This window comes from Anarrhichthys ocellatus, unplaced genomic scaffold, assembly GCF_004355925.1.
Source record: "Anarrhichthys ocellatus isolate YVR2014 unplaced genomic scaffold, GSC_Weel_1.0 scaffold38, whole genome shotgun sequence".
In the NCBI taxonomy this organism is placed as follows: Eukaryota; Metazoa; Chordata; class Actinopteri; order Perciformes; family Anarhichadidae; genus Anarrhichthys; species Anarrhichthys ocellatus.
This window is the reverse complement of record NW_022280068.1, coordinates 4,025,090-4,045,975: the sequence shown is the minus strand read 5'-3', so window position 1 is coordinate 4,045,975 and position 20,886 is coordinate 4,025,090. Positions and strand designations below refer to the sequence as shown.

The 20,886-nt window shown below is 42.4% G+C and overlaps 2 protein-coding genes across 2 annotated transcripts in view; both read right to left on the bottom strand.

Annotated features, from left to right (window-relative positions):
- The window catches only part of ppp1r27b (protein phosphatase 1, regulatory subunit 27b), a 7,802-nt gene extending 7,134 nt beyond the window's left edge, over nt 1-668 (bottom strand). The window contains exons 1-2 of the mRNA XM_031867170.1: nt 299-668; nt 20-170 (exon numbers count right to left, since the gene is read on the bottom strand). Coding sequence (XP_031723030.1) covers nt 20-170; nt 299-521 — 374 coding nt within the window. The 5' untranslated portion in view covers nt 522-668. The remainder of the gene's footprint in view (nt 1-19; nt 171-298) is intronic.
- Nucleotides 669-2,061: 1,393 nt separating this feature from the next.
- On the bottom strand, nt 2,062-13,494 carry p4hb (prolyl 4-hydroxylase, beta polypeptide). The gene is made up of 11 exons (XM_031867210.1): nt 13,356-13,494; nt 11,367-11,573; nt 9,277-9,410; nt 8,746-8,883; nt 7,496-7,600; nt 7,254-7,379; nt 6,892-7,092; nt 6,685-6,805; nt 5,987-6,168; nt 5,108-5,224; nt 2,062-3,612 (listed from the first exon to the last, which is right to left on the bottom strand). Exons 1-11 carry the CDS (start codon nt 13,492-13,494, stop codon nt 3,541-3,543), a joined length of 1,542 nt encoding a protein of 513 aa, XP_031723070.1. The 3' UTR covers nt 2,062-3,540.
- Nucleotides 13,495-20,886: the final 7,392 nt, after the last annotated feature.

The following is a 20,886-nucleotide window of genomic DNA, read 5'->3' as shown; positions in this document are numbered from 1 at the left end:
GAATTGTGTATATGCTGACCGTGCAATGTGTGGGAAGCCGTCACTACAGGCCATGTGCAGTGGGGTCCATCCCTCCTCGTCCCTCTGGTGGACATCTGCTCCGTGGTTTACCAGCAGCTTCACACACTCCAGGTTTCCAGACAGGACGGCCTCGTGGATGGCGGCCATGCCTGCAATGAGAGGGCAGTGAAAAATAACCCATCAGTTCAGCATCTTGTCATTTTGTGGTTTAGTAAGATGTGTAACTGCACAAACGTTTACTATATCAGGGTGCTGTAAATGTTTCATGGGCTCTCACCGGAGTGGTAGATGGTGTCCAGGTTGACTCTTCTGGCTCGTATGAAAAATCCAATCCTCTCCAGCTCCCCGTGTCGTACATAGTCCAGGAAAACAATGTCATTGGGGAAGTGCACATTACGGAGTGGCTTCAGAGAAGCAGAGCTCTTGCAGCTGACTGGGAGGCCACAGTCCTGGGCCTTGATTCCCATAGTCTGGGATATGGGGCACTGGTAGTATTTCATCCTGGTAAGAAGTTAAATTTACCTTTGATCTTGCTGGAAATCCAGCAACACCCTTACAAATATTAAGTTTGACTTCCTTCAAGTCTTACAAATCTGAGCAGATCTTAAGAGCTCAATCATACTCCCGCAGAAAGATGAAGTGGTGTTTGTTAGTGTGGCTCCCTTGCGGTCTAGTGTCTCCCTGTGTATCAACAAGCCTCCCGGTGTGGGTCTCTTTATACTCTCTGACGGGCTATTTTAAGACGCGACACCACACAGATCCAGTGGCAAGATTTGGAAGATGAGAAGCCCTCTGGTCAGATACTTCATACTAGCATGTCACAAGCCTCTGATACTACTCAAATCTCCAGTAACCTCTACCGTCACCCTCACACACCCAGATGCTGTCCACTTAAAGATAGCAGTGACACACCAAGAGATGAGCGGGAGGGGGAGGCTGGTAGCTTTTCGTAAACACTAGACAGGATAAAAGTGTTTTACTAATGGAGAGTTTCGGTGCCATGTATAGGCTGTTGACCATTAGCTGCACTGACATAGACAGTCAAGAAAGGCTCCTGTCTTCATAGTCATATTCTATCTTAATCACTGAGGTGAGACACAGGATCGGTCATTTCCAAATGACTGAATGGTTTGTAAGATCATCTTTAATTATTTCCCACCAGTGATAAACAATAAAAAAAAAAGACATTAATGTAGCACAAATGCCAAATATTGACAGGTTCAGGCTTCTCACATGTGGATATTCGTATCTTACATTTAAATTATTTCTTTTTTGAATGTTAAGACAAAAATACTTTGGCTCAGGGAAATGTCGGTCATTTTAAATTTTTTTCTTACATTTTATAGACCAATGATTGAGAATAAAATTTACGTTAACTGAAAAACAGAAAAAATTGTTCGTTTTAGCCCTGATTTGCATTGTCATGTGCCACAACACTAAAGCGACAATAAAGAATACTTCAATTGAGGACAATGGGGCCATGTACTTTGGGGGATTTACATTCTACAAGTTTAAAAATGACACTTCTACTGGTAGTTTGGAGCTTTGACAGCATTCATGGTCGAGCAAATAAACCGACTCAATATATTAAAATTTCAATAACTAGCAATTGGGAGAACTTTTTTCTCGTCAACATTTTGACCAAAAATGCGAACAGACAGACACCCCAGGGCCAGGTCGCTAGCCAGCATGAACATTTGCTGCATTTCTTTGCCTTAAATGAGAATAAACTGAACACATTTTGAACCATTTGTCAACAAAAGGAACAGTTTGAGATTTTTGACATATCCGACACCTTATACACAAAAAAACAAAAAAAAAAAAAAAAATTTGTAGTTCTAGCAGTCACTTTGTTCAAATGTTATATATTAGTGTTTCAGCATGACAGTACACATACCCTTCTTTTCTTTCACCGTTGTTGAACTGTTCATCCCGAGTAGCAGCATAGTGTAATAGTTCTCTTCCAAGGTTCATGTGTGCAATAATGCAGTTGTCAATCTGGAGGTGCACTTCAGCAAAAAACAGAACTTAAGACAATAATATTTTTTCCAATTTTTTTATTCATTTATTTATTGGCCACCATTTTACGTTTTCCACAACAATTTGGATATGATGGAACGCTATATTAAGTTTCCCCCACCGCTGTAGCTGTCAAACCAATCACCTTGCTCTACTCAAGCCTCCCCTCCCTGCCAAACAACACACACAGTACATTTATTCTCCTGTTCATGGACAACCAGAAAATATGAACCAGTCATTCAACTACACCATACATTCACACAGCACACTCCCTTTCTCACACACATACACACTGCTGTGGCAACAAGGGTGTTGGGTAGAGCCAAAGGGGTGCAGGAGGTACAGTACAGGTGAGGGGTGGGGCTGTGCAATTGTTCCCTCCCACTTCAGATATAACAGACATTTCTCCCAAACCAACCTGACCAGTAAACTGTACCAATCTCGTGTCTTCTTTAGCAACCACAGTGAATCTCTGATTAGGCATGAATGCAGTGCGACCTATCAGAACTGGCTCCAAAAAACATCCAAGTCTGAGAGTGTGTCCAAGTGTCAACTCTGTCCCAACAAGGCCAGCTGGCTACAGCTGGGCACACCATTAAAATCAATGAGTCCTAAATAATAATAAAAAAAGAAAAGCTCATAGTGAAAGCAATTAAATAAAATGGGATTTTCCCTAAAAAAGGTAACTTCGTCCTTTTAGAAAAAAAAAGTCAGTAGCCGTGCTGAAATATGGAGACTGAACCGAGAGAAATTATTTGGGAATGAAGAAATGAAAACAAAGTAGAGTTCTCCTCACCGTAAGGAAGAAAATAATTGGTCTCAGCTACAGATGGGGTGGGTCCTTTGTGCTACACTCGACAAGCTCTGTGGGGTTTATCTTAGTGAAGACATTGCAAAATAAACACATCTATAGGATGGCCCCATGTCCCCTGAGAGATCAGTTCTCACCAACAACCACACAAATCCTCTGGATTCCCATCAGAGGGAAAAGAACATTGGCAGCCCCCCCCCTACCCAAAAATACAGGTTACAACAGGTTAGCTCATACCCACACTGAATAATTCTTTTAATAGGGGAGCAAATTCAACAGAAAAAACCAAACCTTTTTGAAAACTGTATCTCAATGCCATTTTTACATTTGGTTTAAAATATACAAGGCAAACAGCTGATGTGGAGCTTTGTAGAGAAGGCATTGAGGTCTTCCATAGAGGTGTTGCGCTGTTCCACAGAGTCCCCCAAGGTGGGACAAGACGAGTCTGGCCAGAAGTTGCGAGGTTTGGAGATGTGGCTGGCAAAAAAGGCCCTGCCACGCCACTGATGGACTGACTGACCAACTGGCGGGCTAGCCAGCAGGCAGGCAGGCTGACTGACTGGCAGTTTAAGGGGAAGTATTAATGTTCACAGGACAGGGAAGGTCCACAAGGAAGTGAAGGTAGTGATGGTGACTGGTTGGAAGGGTTGGGGCGGGACTCGTCTCCTCTCTCTCACCTCTGCCAGCTCTTACAACTCGTCATGTCCATCGTCCTCACCATCCGAGTCAGTGTCCTGTCCTTCGTCCACATCATCCCCATCCTGGAGAGCAGAGGAGGAGAGAGCCGTTGATTAAGACTGAATCTCAAAATCTGTCAAGCATGCAGTTCTACTTCACAGCGAATGCACATGTGGGGTTTGACAAAATAGTCGACTAGTGGTGTATCAAAACCCCCCCAATATGCGCTGGATGCAGAAGAGTTTTAGCAGACAGAACGGTCTGGGAGGTGCATCCTCTACATCTTTTACAAATATATGGTAATAATCATCTTTGGCAGATCACTCAATTGTCCATTTCAACATTTTGCACCAGTTATGCAATTCCCCTCTCAAAAAGGCCGAGTGGGTCAGCTCTAAGGTTACAGTTAAAGCCTGCATTGGTTGGTCCCATTTTTCTAGACATGATGCCAAATCTGCCTCCAAAAATCCCTGGGGCTCAATGAGAAACCAAGGGGATCAGATCCAGAACACCTGGATCTGATCTCGTCTACTTTCACAGTTCTATATATTGGTTCTCGACTCCAAAAAGGAATGGCAAAATAATATTAAGAATAACTTGGCACCGGTCATTAAAATGAGCCCATGTTTCAGTAGATGCGCAGCAGTTTTCCTGATATATTGTGGGTTTATTTTCTGCCCCTATTCCATTTTCAAAAATATAAAATTCAGGACTTTCAAAAAATGAATTGTTCATACAAGCAGAGTGTTTTTCATGGCGTTCGGCCAATGCAGCGAAACTGTTAATCATTTTTAGCGTTTTGTACAGCCATTGCTAGTGGAAGTATATGCAGCAGCAGTATAAAGAGTTGTAGTCCAATATGAGACTTCTGCAGTGGCTGGAGAGCTAAGTAGCCAAATGATCTAGCTGAAGTAAAGGCACTTCATTTGTAGTGCTACATCACCATCCTTTGTGTCCTAGCTACAATCTTCTGCAAATGATTTGGCAACACAATAGCAAACATAGTCGGAATGTGATACATGTTAGCAGTTGGATTTTAAAAACCACGTATTTACATAATAAACATCTAGCTATTTATACTACGCTAACAATGTGTAGGAACCCTGTTTATTGTCAACAAAGTAAGTGTAACAGTTTAGGAAATGGTTTTATTACTCAAACACCACTCATTCAGGAAACAACTCGTGAAAAGGTTGAGAACAATCAGCCTCTACACTCTCAGACTGCAGTTACTGTCAATGTAGCAGCTGTTCTTGTTTTAGTCCCCGTCATCTCCAGTTTCCCTCATTTATGGCTACCTCCTCAAAATGAACATGTCCCCACTGGTTTTAGGTATCAGTACACAAACTAAACAAAGCTCTTTAAACACATGCGTCTGAAGTCATTACACGGTACAAACGAGCACAGCATACAAAGTAGATTTTTGTCTGCGTATACCGCTTCTTTTATGTGGTTTCCAAAGAAAAATACAAGTGGATCCAACTGGCTACATTCATTAAAGCGCAGGCAGCTTCTTTCATAAGCTTCTTCTGCTTTCACAAAGTGTGTGAATGAATCTCTCAGTTAAGATGATCTTACCTCTGCGTCCAGATCGTCATCATCGTCGTCTCCTGCAGGGGCACCGCCCTCCTTACCGCCACTCTCGAGGAACTTGGTGAAGCCTTCAAGTGTTCTCTCCCCGTTGTAGTCAATCACCTGTTGATCAGACATCAAACAGATTTCGGATAAATGTCTCATCGCCACCCCAGAAAAAGGTAGAGAAAATGCAAACATGAATGCATACGTTTAATTGCACAAACAACTAATTTAAAAGCAGCCAATAAACTTTGACAAAGGAAATCTGCAAAGTACAATTTTTAGTTTTCAGCCATTTAATCTGGCCATAATGACCTGCTTCACAGCACCTCATAGCTGACACGTTTGCTCCACCCGTAGCCTTCTCTTGGGTCTTCTGCATGCTAAGTAGGTTCACGGGCTAATCAGACTTACTCGGAGGTGGCCCCACCACCAATTTAAGATTGCTAAACTGAAGCCTGGTCAACGAGGGGGCGCTTTGGAGGCCGGTGTAGGTTGAGCGGAGAGTCTAAACGTGAGCGACGACATCGAGCAGCGATCTATATGAACCATATACCACCATACTGGTGCAGAAACTCATGAGGCCGGCATGCTCAGGTTTCTGCTGCTAAATCAAGAGGCACTAATGATGATTGGGAATGATTTTGGATCCAAATAATCACCCAGATCGATACAACTCACAATCGCAAAGTCATGTAATGAAGAAGAGGATTATTACGGGTGGAAAGGTGATGGAAGGATTATAGAGCAGTCAACACAAATAAAGATGTTAATTCCTGAAGATATGCAAGATGATGCCAATCAAATACTTCTTCACTCTCCACTTGTGGATCAAATGTAACAGAGAAAGAAAATATTGTAGAGACATTTAGCAACACTCACCTTGCGCTCATCTCCTGCAGGGAAGAACTTAAGAGTGGGGAAGCTGTGGACTTTGACTGAGTCGATCTCATTGGCTGTGGAGTCCATCTTAGCCACGATGATGTCATCACTGTCCTTATACTTCTCTCCCAGCGTCTCCCAGATGGGAGTGAGCTGTTTGCAGTGTCCACACCAAGGTGCATCTGGAATACCACAAAAAAGTAGTTGATTATCATTTCAGACACAATATACAGTACATGTGGATTAGCTTTAACATTTCATTTACATATAGACCAGTGAAGACATTTGAATGCAATATCATGTCGTGCATTTTCTTTTTGTCCATTAAAACCAGCTCTGTTCAATAGGGCGTCTCATCACCTGTCAGGGAACATGGTCCTACCCCGCTGTGCATTTGTTTTAACAGCCAGCGATGGAAAATTCCTCCAAAAATAGTACACATTTGGATGTAGATCGCAGTAAAAAAATAATCCAACAGCTATATTTACAGAATCTTTTCAACTTCAGTGTCTGGTTACAAATTAATTTGCAGAGGGTGGGCGAGTCTCTAGTATCAACTCTTGGTATTTGAAAATGGCTCAGCACCGGGAAAAGTGAGGAATGGCAAGACTCGAGTTTCATAATCTGAAGTTGCCAAATCTCTCACCTATGAGCAACTGAACTTTGACTGTGAAAAATAATAAAGACGAGAATCTTACAGAATTCAATAAAGACGTTCTTAGAAGGATGGAAGGCGATCTCCTCAAAGTTCTTGCCAACCAAAATCTTGACAGGGGTTTTGTCCCAGTCTTCGGGGATATCTTGACTCATGAGGTGGGCCTGTGAGAGAAGAATTAACTCTGCATTAATAACGTACATTTACAACATACATGTGCTGCCATAACTGACCACTCCTCTCTCTTTACCTTGAGTTTGCCGTCGATGAACAGTTTGCAGAAACCGACGATGGCCTCTGCTGTGATGGCGTCATTCTCAGGCTTGTACTTGGTCATCTCGTCCTCCAGGGTGATGAGGCGGATGGCGGGGCATTCCTCTTTCTTCAGGCCGAAGAACTCCAGGATGCGCTGGTTGTCGTCCACATCGCTGTCGATGAAAATGAACAGGATCTGGACAGGGGAGACGGACGTGGTCAGTAACCGATTCCGTCTTTACGGATCATTCAAAATATCCTGTCTAAGTCTTACTGACGTGCATTCTGTATACATTACTTGCAATTGACAAGTTAAAGACAAGTGCATTGGGAGGTGCTTTCAGACGGTTCACCTACCTGACCCTTGAATCCCTCTGCAGCTTTCTTAAACTGGTCCATTTTGTCCTGGAAGTCTGAAGCAGTTTTGGGCAGAAACATGAGAATATGGGACTTGATTTCTCCTCCGAAGATTTTAGGTGCAGTCTGCAGACAACAGAAATATAAAAGTTTGACACGTGGGGATAATACTTCTTATAGTTATGGACAGTAGTGTGGAAAAGGGATGTGAATGGTCATGTTGATGTGGCCCCAGTCACTACCTGCTCTGTGAACTCGATAACCAGAGGCAGCTGGTTAACCTTGACAAAAGCCAGGAGGTTTTCTTTGGTCAGCTCTCCATCAAAGGTATTGCGCCCTTCATCAAACTGTAAAGGAAACATTTAGATTCACATATTATCCACCCACCGAGTCTGCCTGTGAACACCAAACATAGATTTACCAGACAAACCACTTCAATATCCCCATGGTAACCCCCAACCAACAAAAGAGCCAGCAGCCCAAATAGACTTTTATTAAGTGTTAAGAATGGCAGCGACACCGCTGTGCCAAGCAACCCTTACTGGCATACAATAGGAAAAAGCACATTTGGCCAGTGGCATGTCGCCAGCCTTGTGGGCACTGACCGAGGCTGTGAAACTTAAGCCTCAAACTCTGTTGCAATAAACAAGTGAAAGACCCCAGCTGTTTATTGCGACTAAGCCCCAGCTTTGGGAAGGGTTTGCCTAAATGTAGACAACAACCCCACATGTCAGTGGTGTTTGTATCAGGGTAGAGTTACCAACATGGATCGGAGGCCAGACAATGGCAGTGGGACAGCTGAGCCAAAAGAAAAGAAGAGCATCCATAACTCAAAGGGCCGAGAGCAGAAAAGCACTGGGATGTAGAGAGTCAGCTTTTTCTTGCTGAAGCAGCTGGGGCTGCATAAAATGATTATTTCATCACTGATCTACTGCAAATATGTGTCACAAACAATGATGCCCACCACGAGGTACCAGAACAAAAATTGTTAAGGCAGGACCTTTAAATAAAAAAATATATAAACTTACTAAAATCAATCCGGTTACAAGAACACTTAGAGATGTGGTCATATTTAAGCGAATGCACCTCTGAGCATTGTGAGCACAAATGAGATTGATTTTTTTCCTAATGCTGAACTGCTTCCGAGTAGAGCAATCATCGTAGTCTTAGGCTACACTGTAGGATGAGGGGATATTTACCGTTGTGAATTTGTTATGGCTTGATATTTTTTATGACGGACATGCTGGAGCTTGACCCAATTTGACAAATCCATGCGCCGAATGAGATACTATTGTGCTGATAAGCAAGCCAAGTGATTCCTGCTCTATTTTGCCAGGGACAGCTGTAGTCTTCTGTTTAAAAAAAACAAAAAAAAACACACATCTTGTGTAACATTTCAACAAAGGTGCTACATGCACCTTGTGTGTCACAATGACATCTAAAAGAATTATCACGGAACGGTGAAGAAATAAAGTGAAGAACTTGAAGTCACCTTCTTGAAGAGGACAACGCTGTCCTTTGTCACCTCGAACTTGGAGAAAACAGCATCGTCATTGGTGACGGCGAAAGGAATGTCGTCTGTCGTCTCTGCTGCTTTTTCGTAGGCCATAGCACCGTCAGAGTCAGCATCCTACACACACATAAAACACTTCCCTTAAGATAAAGTGCTGTGCAAGTAATCTCCAATGACTCAAACTTAAAATGTAACCTGCACTATTCTATTCTCATGCTTTGAAAGCAACAAAAGCATAACAAAATATATATATTTGATAATGAAGGCACTGAATAGCCCAAAATGTTTTCATTTTGCTTTTGAGAGGTTGGCAACGCCAAACAATAAACTGAGCAATGCATTTTGAGTGATACTGTGTGCATATGGGAAAGTTGTCGTATTACATCAACCATTGAAGGATCCAAGCAAAAGATGCGTATACATCACAATAAAAACAAAAAAGAACAAGCTTTACTACAAGATTGACTTATATTTAATCTATACTTAGACCGTGAGAGATCAGAATATCACCTTAAAGAATCCGATGACTGCCACTTCATTGTCAGCGATCAGAGACTCTGCCTCAGTGACTCCGACGAGATTGGCAACGGCTGGGCCAGTGCGCTTCTTCAGCCAGGCGACGATGTCATCGGCCTGTCTGCCAGCTGCAACAGAACACAATAACTCAAGCACTCGCACAAATGCTAAACTTTAACGATTTACATGAAATATGCACGACAATGTGATCAGCTTCATGCTCTTTAGTGGGATACAGGTTTCTCAGCAGTTGAACAGACCAAAGAGACAGATCTGGATATACCGGACCTCAACTTAAACACTGCAGTGCCTCGGTGGTGCAGATGTTTAAGTAAACATACACTGAATGTGTGTAGGCACAGAGACACCCTTTTCTAGCATGACATTTAACGCTTCTGCATTTCTGAAAACTGCTGGTTAACAGCTCTTACTTCAAAATGGCAACACACAACAGTGCTCATTTGTTTTCACATCCAAGCACGGTGAGTGAATTATAAAAAATAAAAATCATTATGCCAAATTTCTGAGGCTGTAAAAACATGTCTATCCTTTTCTTGGGAGTAAGACTGTTGCAGTTAAACTTGACTTAAGATAGACTTGGCTGACTGAACCGGTGATGCAACACAGTAGCAATTTCACTTAGAAACATGTTGATGAAGCACAGTCTTGGAGTGGTACTGTGAGGTTTTGTGGTATTCATTTCCACAAAATAAAAAAAAGACTTCCAACAAGTGGTGTAACGGACCATTGTTGATCCGTACAGACCCCCCCCCCCGGTTCGGCACGCATGTGAACCACGAATGAATTACACAGTTTAACGTTAACCAACACAGTGTGAAATAAAGATTCACCGACGATCGTTATCCGCCGATATTCAGTCAAATATGTGATCAGGACATCATGCATGCTTCTCTAGTCGCAGACCTCTGATAACGTTAGATCATAAACAAACAATCAGTGTTTAAATTGACACGAGGAAAACGGGGATTTTGTTCGGTTACATTATGATACGTTCAAGCTCCGTTCAGTGAAAATGAGTAATGGCCGAAAGTAAATTATAATGTTATGATGATGTGTTCACATGTAATCTCGTAAAATGTAGTTTTGGTGAGAAACTTGAATAAATCTAGTTTGAAGGAGATGTTTTCACAGCAACATAAAATATATTAGAGATTAATTATGACCTGTTGACACTAGCTCTAAGCAGATTATAATACATTATTAAACTACCAATCAAAAGATTTGTTTTAATCAATAAAAATACAATCTTTTATTCCTTATCATTTGAATGGTGTGTTTTTATGAAGGAAAAAAAACAAATTAATATAAAGTATTAGGATAACATTTGGAGTTGTTGATGGTTTACAATGACTTCAGAGCAGTTGAAAGTATTTTTGAGACGGTGGCAAAAAAAAAAAAAAAAAAAAAAAAGCTTTGTAGACTATTCCCAACCCACTCTCCCCCTCCTTTCCAAACTTAGCCTGGCCCCGGCCAGCAGGGAAGAGGAAACGTGAAGAACTGCACATCTCTCTGCTGGCTCAGAGTCAGCATGAGGGGAAGGTACAGGGAAGGCCCAACCCACATTCTGTCTCAGGCTTGTTGCTCAAAGCTGATTGGCTAATTTACAGCCCATGCTGCTGTGCAGGTCATATTACCTGGACAAAGAAAGTCAATGGACGTTTTGCCTTCAGTTTTAGAACCGATTCTTTATGGCATCTATGAAGCCTCTCATAACATCACATTATGAAATAATATTCGCTCACTTTAGTATGACAGGAGTTACTCAGGATTACATCACTTTGTGAAGCAACTCCCCTCTATTGAGGTTACATTTAGTTGCACGGTGGGTGAAAAAGATTTTTTTCTAAACAGAAGGTATGACTTAATTCAAATACAGAGAGATATATGATGTAATTGGGGAGAATAGGCACATTATAAATATAAAACCTTCATGTAACATACAAGTATAGGAACACCACATCAACACTCGTCTGCAGCATATACATTTACCTCCACTGCCTCCAAGTTTTAGGCAATACATCTCGTGCAAGCGAGTCTGTGAGAATAAAGACAGTAATGCTCACCAGAGTACTCTTTGGGTGACTCCTTCTCTCCGCCCTTAAAGAACTTGATGGTGGGGTATCCCCGGACACCGTACTCTTGGGCCAGCTCGGTCTCTTCTGTGGCGTCCACCTTACCCAGGCGCACTGCCGAACCCTCGGCCTTCAGCATGCCAGCGGCCTTGGCGAACTCTGGGCCCAGGGCCTTGCAGTGACCACACCATGGGGCATCTGGAGGAGTGTCAGGGGGACATTTAGCAGGGCACATATACAAAATGTTTGCATTGTTGCTGGTAAGTAAACCTGATCTAGAGGGTTGATCATTTTTGGCACAAAAAAATCCTTCAGGGAGAATTAAGTTCCATCTTATAATATTGTTGGGAAAACATCAGGTTTATAAAAAAATGCAACATGGCAAATAAGGAGCACCAAGGAGCTAGTGTCGTCAAAAATGATCACCAGATTGAATGATCATCCATACAAAAACAATGTATAACTTGAAGACCCCGCCCTGCTTATCCAGAGCAGAATATAGTGGAGGAAATTATTAGTTGATGAAAATAACTCATTTTGATAAATCATTACTTGTTCACCAAACGTGTATTTTTTTAGCTGAGCTACTTCCATGTGAGGATTTGCTGGTTTTCTTCATTGTATTTAATTGTAACTAAGACTTTGGACTGCTGGTCAGGAAAGAAAAAAGTTATACTTTAACAGATTAATTGATGATGAAAATAATTAAGTGGCCTTATTTTATTATTCTACCTACCTGCCCAGGGGGAACAGAGGGAAAACCACAGTTCATTACATCTGTCCTTTTTATTATATAAAAATTTAATTTCCTTTGTGCATCGCCCCGGTTCAACTAAAGAAACATACGTTTCCCAGACAGCTTTTGATAAACTTAAGTTTGTTTTTGACCAGAGCAAACGGGATAATTTAATTGCTACTGTGTAATGTCTAAGCCATGGTGTCCAGTTATACATGTAAAAGTCTGGACAGATAATCACCTGATCATAAATGACACGTCACATAAAATGACCTGCATTGCATCACCTTAAATTCTTGACAAACAATAAAAAGTCCTTGGTGCAATCCAGTCCACATGAACGAACAGATGAACTTTTGTTAAGTACACGTCAACCTAGCTCCAGTCCCACTCAGATCCCGCCCAGTTGACTAATACGTGGGCAAAAAAAAAAGGAAAAAGAAAAGCCTTCATCCCTCCCATCTTGAGCTCATTGGTGAATCTCCCCACAGCCATTTCTCTTGACTGGCCCATTGATTTGTCACGTAAAATGTGAGCAAGTCAACAATCTTCACAAAAGTATCGCGGGGTGGGCCTGCAGGCTATGAAGAAGTGGCTCAATAAACCTGTGTTATGACACGCAAACTAATCATTTTATTAGTGAACATAAGTCCAGAACTGCATGAAAGCGACAGTGAACGAGACGTCCGGCCTGTACAATATGAAACCACAGCAGGCAATCGAAACGTACTAGCCCTGCACGTTACTGGTTCACATAACTCGTTAATGATCATTATTACAGCATTATTTCGGGGATAATGCACGCCCTGGCCCTGGTGCTGTTAGCTAACGGTATCTATAAAATCCTGACGCTGTAGCCAAGTTAAAACAAGCAGCTAAACTGAAGTTGCAATATGTTTAACGTTAGTACCAGGTTTCGTATCCTCATCAAAAACCATTTAAAACGTTGAAGATACTCTGTGCTAGTTAGTCAGAAAACGCAGTCTGATAAACAATGCCCCGTGCATTTGTACTCAGTTTTAACTACGGTGAAATAGCTGGTGGGAAACTAGATTAAGTAGATTCACGCACAATCACACACGACACCAATAAGTTAGCCACTAACAGCAGCGACTCGTCAGAAGTGTCAAAGTTTGATGCTAACGGTAACCCAGGCTGGACGTAGCTAGCTAGCCGGAACACCGGTGAGCCTACTACGAACGGCTAACGCTAGCTGAAGGGATTCTGTAGCGACGGTTACTTACAGAATTCAACCAAGATGTCAGGGTGAGCTTTCAGAGCCTCCTCGATGTTACTTTTCTTCAGCACCAGGACATCTTCTTCCTCGCCGACCTCAGCTCTGCTGGCCACCGCCAGTGTGCAGATGAGCAGAAACTTCAGCATAGTTGCCCGTCGAGTGTTCTTCTTGACAGAGAGACGAGAGAGCTGTAGACAACAGTCGGCTACCGTTTCAATTGCGATATTTGGTCTTCAGTTGTGGTATTTGTCGTTGTTTCAGGTTGGGAGAGTAGCTGGTATTTTGTGTCTACCGCTACTAACGTGGCATCGCACGCAGAAACCGGAGGGGGTCAGCCGTAGTGCGCATGCGCATTTATCAGGCCGAAAGCAGTTCGTGTTGAATTGTGACTGGACCGCTGCGGACTGCACCTGGAAGTGAATGAGCGGCGCTCCCTGCTATCTGCTGGCATTACTACACATTAGCCCTGAGCGATAACACACGTAGGGATCGTGGAAAAAACACGATTTTTAAGCACTTACACTATTTAAACAGGCAATGTATTCCATATTGAAGCACCGTTTTAATCGTACTGTGGCTTACATCATGCAATATTATTTTTGTTTGTACAAATGTTCCATAAATATAATGTGTAAACTATGTTGTAACTTGGGTATTTACAATGGTTTTCTGACTCTGGGATATGTGTATAACTGTAACTGATGCAACTATGGGGAGGGGAGTTGTTTTGGAAATGTGTTTGCAAAGGGGACAGGCTAAAGTCTGAATGATTCACAAAGTTTGTCACGTGATGTTTTTACAAACAACTCTGCTTACACTCTAGTAAAAAAGAAAAGGTTTTGGAAAAGGTGACAATTAGGGATGTTAAGAGGACAAGGGGTCTGGTCAGTGTTTTGTTTAGAAGGGGATATTGAGTGACCCAAGTCCTCTGTTAGTCCTCTTTATCTTGAATTCAGCGGTGCACAAGTAAGTCTGGTTGTGGCGGTCTTATCTTCCCTCCTTCCTCCAAGAGACAGAGTTTTCTAATTTATCTGAGCAGAGAGAAAAGATAAGACATACAGAAGGGAGAGGATGCTTTGATACAAGGCCCTCTGCACACCGTAGGTAGTCAAAGACTAGGAACAGAGGCTATGTTCAGAATGGAGTGAAACAAAGAGATACTGTCAGTGAAGAGTACGGATGTTTCAGGGAATGTATGACGGAATAGCCTGAAGGCCCCTATTGTCACAGTAATTATATTATTCATTTGTGTGTAAAGTATACGGTATCGTAGTTTGGCTTTTATAAATCACACTGTAGAGACAAATTAAAAGATCTAAATAAGCTTTTGGTCTCTGCATTGGTCAATCAAACGCCTTTAAAAACACTGAGACAACCACCTTGTTTACTGCTGACTTAGTGGAGGATATCCAACCAGCTGCTCAGTATTTGCATAATGCAAAACTGCGGTTAGAACAGTCAAGTTAGGATACAAAGACTTAGAAGTTCATACTCACACCCTGTTAAATCCTGTAAGGCAGGATTCATTGAAAACAAAAATCTGACAGATGACACAGAGTGAGATAACTCAGGGACTCCGGCAAACAGCAGCCGCTCTCTGTTTGCTTTAATTGCTTATATACTAAAGGTCCTAAAACTTGCTAGATATTATATAAGGTATTATATAGTCAATATTTACATTGCATATAGCATTGTCTCCAGTATTTAGAAACTGGCTCCTGTTATCCCACAAGATAAAGGTGGAGACTGACTAACCCTATTATTACTGCACCACAAGTTCACTCCAAGATGATCTCATTGTTAATGGAATGAACTGCATTTTTAAACCATTAAACTCTGTACCAGCTGTAACACACCAGGCAGTATTTGGTCAGATTTCATGCAGTTGGGCTGTAAAGTGAAGTCGATCAAAAGTTGGTTCAGTTTCCTGGCAACAAAGCCAATGTTGAGGCAAATTAATATTCATCCTTAGCTCCCTTAATTCTACATGTTCATATTTGGAGCTGCTATGAAATGTAATATGATATGGTTGCCATAGAATTATATGATAAGTTAAAGTTTGCCTACAGTCCTTGTACACAAGGTGCTTAGGAAATGACTGCAGTGCTTTGTGGACTGGTGTTTACTCTACGAGATTCTGTCAATATTTCACAGAAGATAACAGGTTTGGTGTGGACTAATGGAGTAATAGTGTATCTAAAACAAATACTGTAACTACTGTAGCACCTTATTGTCTCAGTGACAGCTTCACATTTTCTTTCCAGCAAGGACAAAAAGACAAATGACATACAATGACAAATATCCCACCTGACACTCCTCGGTTTGACAATGCAGCGAGCTCTGCGAGCCAATTGGCCAAAGCAATTTAACAGTTTTTTAACAGTCACTTTGGTACTTGATTTGACCACATCCTCCATTCTGTTGCTGAAGAGAAACCAAAATGTGTTCTTGCCAAAATACTTCGCATAAATCATTTATGATATAAAGTCGTTGATACAATGAAATGAATACTAGTTGTTCACGTTCTTTTTGTTACAGTTTCATTCCACTCTGTTTGTTTTCACTGTTTGATCTCCACACACCTCTTTGCACCTGCACCTTTCATGTTTGACAGTTTATGCAAGACATGAAACAATTAACTCTTGTAAAGAGAGAGGCTGTTTATTTTATCAAGGGTGGTTTTTAAGTGCCAATATTGACCTCCTTAACAGCAGTTCAGAAAATTTGATCTCCTTTTTATTATTTGCTCATCTTTTATGAAGCAGGCAGGTCAAACCCAATCAGTCTACTGTGTATAATGATCAGAAATTAAGAAGATTAAAGAAAGAAAATACTAAATGACCCGATGAAGGCCACAGGCCAAAACTTGTCACAATAAAGTTCTTTTAATAAGTGTTGATGGAGGTTTGCTTTATCATGTCAGAGACCTTCAGATTAGAGAGTGCACTGAGTGGACAGAATATTGAGATAATCATATCCAGAATCCAGGAAATGAATAAAAAGTAGCAGGGACAGTACAAAAATACAAGTGAAAATCCTGCATTCAGCAGAAACAAGCTGTGAATACAACACCAAAATTGTTATCGCCATTTAGGTTGTTTGCTCTGTTTTGGTCTCCATTAACTCCTGAGGGAAATATCTGGCTCTAATGCTGATAAATACTCCACAACAGTATGTTCACCAGCCAATAACTGTGTTTGTCTGCTGTTTGGTGCTGAGTAGGTAGCGTACAGTGAGTTTAGAGCTTTTTCACTGAAAACAGCCGTCTGCGGCAGAGGACGGGGCTTTAGAGAGCGTAACACTGAACCAAAACAGTAAAGTTGCAGACTGAAAGTTGAAAGACGTTTTAACTCTCCGCTGAGCTAAGGGGAACTGCAGAGTTTCACTAACAAGTAATCAATCTAATATTAACATTGTATTGTGTGATTGTAGCCACTTTCAGTAAAAATATAGTTTCACCAGCAAAACCTATTTAACGTGTCAAAAGTACTCTTAATGCAAAATTATTGGATTATTATTTTGTGATAAATTAATATGTAACCAGCATGCTAGCTGGTTGATGTACAGCTACTTTAGTTTGATATAATACTGAGAGCCACGATAGCAGCTCTGTCAGTTGAGATATTTCAGACTGAACCAAAGGTATGGACCAACAGACAGGGATTGAGAGCTAAAAGCCATGCCATATGGCTGAAAAGGCAACATATTTCATAACATAATTATATGTTTAGCAGGTAAAATCTTATTCCACAAAGTAGCTAGTACCTTTACACATTTTAAAGATATTCTATGAATGAAGAACACATCTCTGTGTTTTGTTCCTGAATAACAGGGGATTCTGAGCTGCACTGAACCAGAAGGACAAAAGCTTGCGAAGAGGAAATGTAATTGTTCATAAACGACTGCAGGAAGTTCCGTAATCAGCACGATGAATTCAAAGCAGGAGGACAGAATGAAAGATGAGGACACGCTGATCCATGTACGCAACGCTTCAGCTCATGTTTTGACCAAAATGGATGACGTAAGGTCATTAAAGCTTAATGGCATTTTAATAAGGATGTTGGCAGAGACAGACGGAGAGGAGAGAGTGAGAAACAAGTTCACCTCTAAATACATTTATTGAAAAAAAGAAAGAAAAAAAAAAAAGGCCATGTGCAGTTGCCATGCCAACGCTACCGGTGCAGGCCCCTGGAGTCCTTGAGGCCATCGAAAGCAGGATATTCAATTTCTGGGAACTCTGAATATGACGCAAGTTTATAATAAACAATGCGGACGCTGATGTCCTAACAAACTAACGTGTGCCAGGTTATTCCATTCATAATGTGTACCATGTAAGAGGATGCCACTGAAATGTATCTTTAGAAACATCCAAGTAATACATATAATAAACTGTCATTTAAAATAAAACATTCAGACATTTGTGAATGTGTCTGACAGCACAAGTTTGTATTTTCAACAAGACATTGGAATAACACATGAGGTTATGTACATGCACTGTGTTGGAGTGTATCAGAGGAGCGCGTGTCCACAAATTAGACATACGGGTGATGAAAATGTATTTCATGTGTAGCTTATTGTCGCTGCATACTAGACGTGCAGTGCCATTAGAGTCACCAAGTCATTACCAAAGACATCCGGCAGAGTCATATACAGAACTGATACATAAATATCTGTGAGCTTCTTCTGCTTTTTGCGCAACGGTCATGACAATGTTAGATCCTTTTTTTTTTTTAACTATGCAGTATGATAGAAAAACCACCATTTAATGTATGCAATTAACTTAAACTTTACTACAATTGTCATACACATACATGAAATGTGGCCTCTATACATCTCCCATCCTAAGCATTCAGGAGCGATGGGCTGCAGTGATGTTCCCAGGCTGCAACTTGTGGTTCAGTGTCTTGCTGAAAGACACTTGGGGATTGTACCCCCAACCTTAGAGGACCACCCACTCTAACCTACGAGCCACAGTCGCTTCCTACAGAACAAGGTGCTTATAATAAGGTATTTTGCACATATTCTGATATTGTCCCCTTATGTTATTCAGGTCAATGTGCTGTAAAAAAAAAAAAAGAAAGTTGGCCAATTACATATTATGCAGACAGAACATTATAATTCATTTGGCAGTCAAAAAATGACCCTCCTTTTGCTCTGGTCTCCACCAACTCCAAAGGAAATATCTTGTTCTTAAGATGCTAAATACTCCACTATGTTCACCAGATAATCATTACATTTTTCAGGTTTCATGGGGCTGCAGAACAAGTGAACTCGGCTGCAGACACAGGCAAGGAAACAGGAATGATGTGAAAAAGGATTTTATTGCAGAGCACAGGTTTGATGGTTGCAGGATAGGGGAAGCTTGAGCAAGTAGCTAAGAGTCATGATCGGAGGCTGGAGCATGGGCAGTTTGGGGCCAAGGAAACAGGTGCTGAGGGCGAGCAGAGGAGACTAAGTATTGCAGGGTTCCAGTACAAAGCTGAGGCAGAACAAGAGGGCAGAAACAAGGACCGGAGTCTGTGTAGCTATACTCCAACTCCGGCAAGGGGGGGTGCCGGGCATTGGATTCGACGTAGAAGGCATGACAAACGATGTCCCTGGCGTAGACTTCAAATCCTGCATGAGGATGGGGTCCAGAATCTGATGTCAGGACACCCAGCAGCACTCTTCAGGCCTGTGTCCTTCCTAATCCAGCAGGTAATGCAAGTCACGGCCCTAATGCCGCTCATCCACAAGCTAGAGACTGTAAATTCAGGATCTCAGATAACCTGAGGAGGTGGAGGACCTGCAGCAAAAGGGGACAGGTTTAAATCTGGGAAACATTTTTCTTGATGGGTACCTGAGAAACACAGAATCACAGGGACTGCTCACTCACAGACCGGCCTGAGTAGCTACCAGTCGGTCTATGAAACTCTCGTCGGCGCCGGAGTTTTGGCTAAGTAGTATATCACCCACTACTGCCAAGCCTCCTTTTTTACTGGACCCAAGGGACAGGTGGATAGAAAATGACCAGCCTGGCCACAATAAAGACAGCTCCTAGTGTTCATCCGCTGCCGTCCTTTCTCTGGAGAGAGAGAGAAACCCGGCTGAGCTGCATTGGTTCAGGTTTTGGAAGAGACTTGGGAGAAGAGGTAGTCGGGAGAGAGGAACAAGGCAAGAAAGCTGGTGTTGTAGGGAATGCACTCTTACCTGCCCTCTCCCTCCGACGCTCACGGAGACGGTTGTCAACACGGGTGGCTAGAGATACGAGTTCATCAAGCCCACTGGGCTCATCCCTAAACACAAATTTATCCTTAATGGTCTCACTTAGGGCATTCTGAAAAACTGCCTTGAGGGCCTCCTCATTCCAGCCGCTGTCAGCTGCAAGGGCGCGGAACTCAATTGTCATTTTGGCGACACTGCGGGAGCCTTGACGGATAGCAAAAAGTCTTTTGGCAGGATTCTCACCGTGGACAGGATGATCAAAGGCTGTTTTCATCTCCTCCGTGAAGCTGGAATAGCTGAAGCAGAGGGAGGACCGTTTTTCCCCACACCGCCAAAAAAGCCCTGGAAAGCGCAGTTCCTTTGAGGCAGCTCATCAGGTAAGATATTTTTGCTCGTTCACTGGCATATGTATGGGGCTGTTGCTCAAATACCAGCGAACACTGAACCAAAAAAGCTCTGCAAGCTCCGAGGTCACCGGCGTAAGTCACAGGAGCAGGGACAAAGAGCTCATGGGGCAGAGGAGAGGGGCTGCTGGCTGGCTGCAAGTTGTGAGCTCAGGCCTGCGAGTTTGCTCTGCAGGTTCAACATGGCCTGTGACAACTCTGTTACCTGACTCAACAGGTCTTTCAGCATTTGGCCGTGTTGTCCGAGTACGATGCCTTGATCAGCGACGGCTTGGTGGAGGCGATCTATAGGGGGAGATGTTGCATCTGCTGAGTGCATGTTTGTACACAGATCTTACCGTTACATGGGGCTGCAGAACAGATGAAGTCAGGTGCGGACACAGGCGGGGAGACAGGAATAAGGTGAAGAGATTTTATTCAGCCTGAGGGACATCCGAGGAGACTGAGTGACACAAGGTTCCAGGGCAGGGCAGAGCAGAGCAGCAGGGCTTGACCAGGCAGGAAACAAGGACCAGTGATCTGACTGCATACAGAGAACCAGATGAGTACAGGAAATCTAACAAGAAGCAACTAAAGCACCACCGGTAGTGAATTGCTCAAAGCGTAGCAACACTGACTAGTAGCAGAGTGGACGTGGCAGGGCTGAGTATTTGTAGAGGCTTGATTACGAAGATGAGGTGCAGCTGATGTGGCTCTGCGCTGACTCCAGCACACCTGCAGACAATCACGCAAACAGGGAGAATACCACACAGGGAGTGGCAGCAGGTTAAAGGGCCACTGAATTAGATGATGTCCCAAGAGCTGATGTAACAGTACCCACTGGGTTTTTTTCTGGTTTAAAGGTGTGGAAATCCTGTATGAGGGTGGGTTATACATACACGTGACCTGTTTTAGGAAGAAAGTTAGTTGCACAATTCAATTTTGACAGGG

Bases quoted from the DNA above. Each gene is read 5' to 3' on its own strand.
- p4hb (XM_031867210.1), bottom strand. From the start codon at position 13,494: ATGCTGAAGTTTCTGCTCATCTGCACACTGGCGGTGGCCAGCAGAGCT. The intron at 7,601-8,745 runs GTGACTTCAAGT...TTTCCTTTACAG, and splicing joins GCGTTGTCCTCTTCAAGAAG to TTTGATGAAGGGCGCAATAC. The intron at 5,225-5,986 runs GTGAGTGTTGCT...TCTGATCAACAG, and splicing joins CTGCAGGAGATGAGCGCAAG to GTGATTGACTACAACGGGGA.